At 33.7% G+C, this 2,817-nt stretch overlaps 1 protein-coding gene and 1 pseudogene across 2 annotated transcripts; one reads left to right on the forward strand and one right to left on the reverse strand.

Moving 5' to 3' along the window:
- Window positions 1-750: 750 nt before the first annotated feature.
- Window positions 751-1,357, reverse strand: LOC148770081 (auxin-responsive protein SAUR21-like). Its single transcript, XM_088819815.1, has one exon. It carries the CDS (start codon window positions 1,330-1,332, stop codon window positions 949-951), a length of 384 nt encoding a protein of 127 aa, XP_088675941.1. The 5' UTR covers window positions 1,333-1,357; the 3' UTR covers window positions 751-948.
- Window positions 1,358-1,818: 461 nt separating this feature from the next.
- Window positions 1,819-2,463, forward strand: LOC148770082 (auxin-responsive protein SAUR21 pseudogene; annotated as a pseudogene). The gene has a single exon (XR_016031808.1). The product of XR_016031808.1 is annotated as an auxin-responsive protein SAUR21 pseudogene (transcript).
- Window positions 2,464-2,817: the final 354 nt, after the last annotated feature.

A 2,817-nucleotide genomic window follows, 5' to 3' on the forward strand; every position in this document is an offset into this window, starting at 1 on the left:
TGAAAACAGAGCCGGTCCTGCAAAAATTGGGGCCCTAAGCGAGCTTCGACAAAAGTAGATTTTTTTTCCCTTATATGTATTACCTTTTTTTTTTTGTTAATACTTATTTTTCGATTTTTTTTAAATTAATGCCTTATTGAGCTACTAAAAGTTTACTAATCTATTAAAAATACATAAATATTAAAAAGCAATAAACTTTGTGAATTTTTTTGATAACACAATAAAAAGATTAAAATATATACTTATATTAGAGATAATAGGGCTAAAACGCATAAATCATATCAATAAAATATTACTATAATATCAATCATTTAGCATTTTTTGAAGTAAAATATATAACCAACAAAATCATTATTATATATAATTTAATAAATAATAACGAAAGCTTGCTTTTTTTGTATTGAAATTACCAACAGCCTTATCTCAAAAAACAACAAAATACCACAATCAATTTTAGTGTAAGAATAATATAAAATATATCTAAATATATATAATTAAAATATTTATTTTTGGGGGCCCCTTGGGATTGGGGGGCCCAAAGCACTTGCTTGTGTGGCTTACCATCAGGGCCGGCCCTGCACTTAAGTACTCTTCTGCAGATTCAAATGTTGGGGGTTGCATGAAATTCGCAATGAGTTGCCTTCTTTATATTCTGACAAGTACAATTTAGTAGCATATGACAAGTTTTTTGTTTTTCTTGGTAGTGGGTAAAAATAATAGGCAATATATTCATGATGGCAGGACTAGATATATCGATAAAAATTTGTAAGTAGATAAGGCATCCATGTACCAAAGTGGCTCAACACTAGTATACAAAATCTTCCACAGGTATTACGATTAATTTGTGCGGGAATACATTTTGTATCCGACAAAGTATCTTCTGTGTGTACAAAATATGAAAAGAATCTAGCTAACAAAAATTATATGCTCTAAGACCTAGTATATATATTATGCTCTGCTCAAGCGAGATGTTAGATCGACGAATAAATCCTCACTGCAAGGAATAGTAAGGCGACCCATTGGATGGTGGAATCCGAATTCTTCTTCAGCTTGACATAGCAGTTCTTGAAATGAAGGATGATTCAAATACGATAACGGTATTACAAATCGCTTGTTATTGTTTTCCCCAACATAAACAGCCAAATGACCCTTTGGAACTTCAGTTGATCTCTTTTCCGCTGATAAAGACCGCCTAAGCATTTTGTGAATGGCCATTGAATTTTTTGTTAAAGTAAATTTTTGTGAAGTCGAAGATGAAAATGAATCAAGGAATATATGAGAAGTTGAGTTTTGAAGGCTGGTTGTGAATTTAGATATGTGTCGTATAAGCATATATATAGATGTACTTGTAAATGCTATTTCCTTAGCTGGATTGAATGGTGATGAATAGACCAAAGGATATGTGATGGCTAGAGAAGTTAGAGAAACAAAAGCACATGAATAATCACATGGTTTTGTCTATAAATTAGAGCAACGTAATGAATTTTTTGTCAACTGTGAGGGACCCTTATATCATTCCTAACATCACCAGCAAGAAAACGTCACATTGACCCGCTGAATATAATTGAATGTGGCCTTTAGGATAAGATGGCCTAATTAGTAGATATATCGAAATAAATAGAGATGTTGAGATGATGGTTTCAGGGGCCATGTTGCCAGAGTTGGTAGGATACAACATTTTCTATCACACAAATTCTTGTTGCCTTGAATTCATTTCATTTTTCAAAGACAAATCCATGTGACTTCATATGCATATGTTTTTTTCGAGTTTCATAGAGCAACCACATTTATGTTGACCGTGTTATGTCGATATCTGAAGAATTCATCATTTCTTTCTAGCCTATATATACAACACCATTTCTTGATTACAAACAACAACTCGTGATCAAAATACTCTTATCTTCTCAGCTTTCACTTATTTCAAATACCTCTTCGTTTTCACTTGACCAAAGCAAAATTCACTTCACACAAACTAAGATGGCAATCCGTCAAATATTGAGACGGTCACTATCCAACGAAAGAAGATTAGTTGAAGTTCCAAAAGGGCATTTGGCTGTTTATGTTGGAGAGGGCGAGAAAAAGCGATTTGTTATTCCATTATCGTACTTAAACCATCCTTCTTTTCAAGAATTGCTATTCCAGGCCGAAGAAGAATTTGGATTCCATCATACGATGGGTGGAATCACAATTCCTTGCAGTGAAGAGTCATTTATTGATTTAACCTCTCGTTTGAGCAAAACATGATCGATATACATGTTTAGGAGGATCGCAATTTTGTAAAATTAGTTCTTGTTTGTCCTCCTTTTCTAGGCAGACATAGTAGTTTATCAAGAAATGTATAGAAGCACTGAATTAGAGTATATATATAGGAAAATCTTTGAACCATTTTAAGATGGAAAAGTATTGTGTGGTTTGAGTTGGAAATACTAATTCCATATGAACTCAACAGTACGTTCAAATCAATCTTGATTTACTTGCATTTTTTTTATTTTATCAAGTAGGGAAAATTTGGATCGCCAGAGCGTCGGAGCCTCTGTTTAGTGGGCTGATGTTGGCATTGAAACTCTTCTTGTTCACAGTATTTGTAGCCTAATTCAATTCAAAGCAACCCCATCAATTATGTAAAAGTTTCACCTTAAATTACTCAACAAAACATGGAGAATAGTAATTGGCTCCTCTCATTTATCCTTCCGATTATCATCGCAGAAGTTGCACTAATTATTGGCGGCTACGGAAGTGTGTGGATTGGCGGACGAAGAATCGGTACTCTTCAATATTCTCACATATTTGTCCATCCTTTACAGACGACCCAATCGG

The sequence above is a fragment of the Erythranthe guttata genome, chromosome 6 (genome assembly GCF_056151865.1).
Source record: "Erythranthe guttata isolate IM_541 chromosome 6, IM_541, whole genome shotgun sequence".
Lineage (NCBI taxonomy): Eukaryota > Viridiplantae > Streptophyta > Magnoliopsida > Lamiales > Phrymaceae > Erythranthe > Erythranthe guttata.

What these genes read in the sequence shown, in the direction of transcription:
- LOC148770081 (XM_088819815.1), bottom strand. Translation starts at nt 1,332, where the DNA reads ATGCTTATACGACACATATCTAAATTCACAACCAGCCTTCAAAACTCA.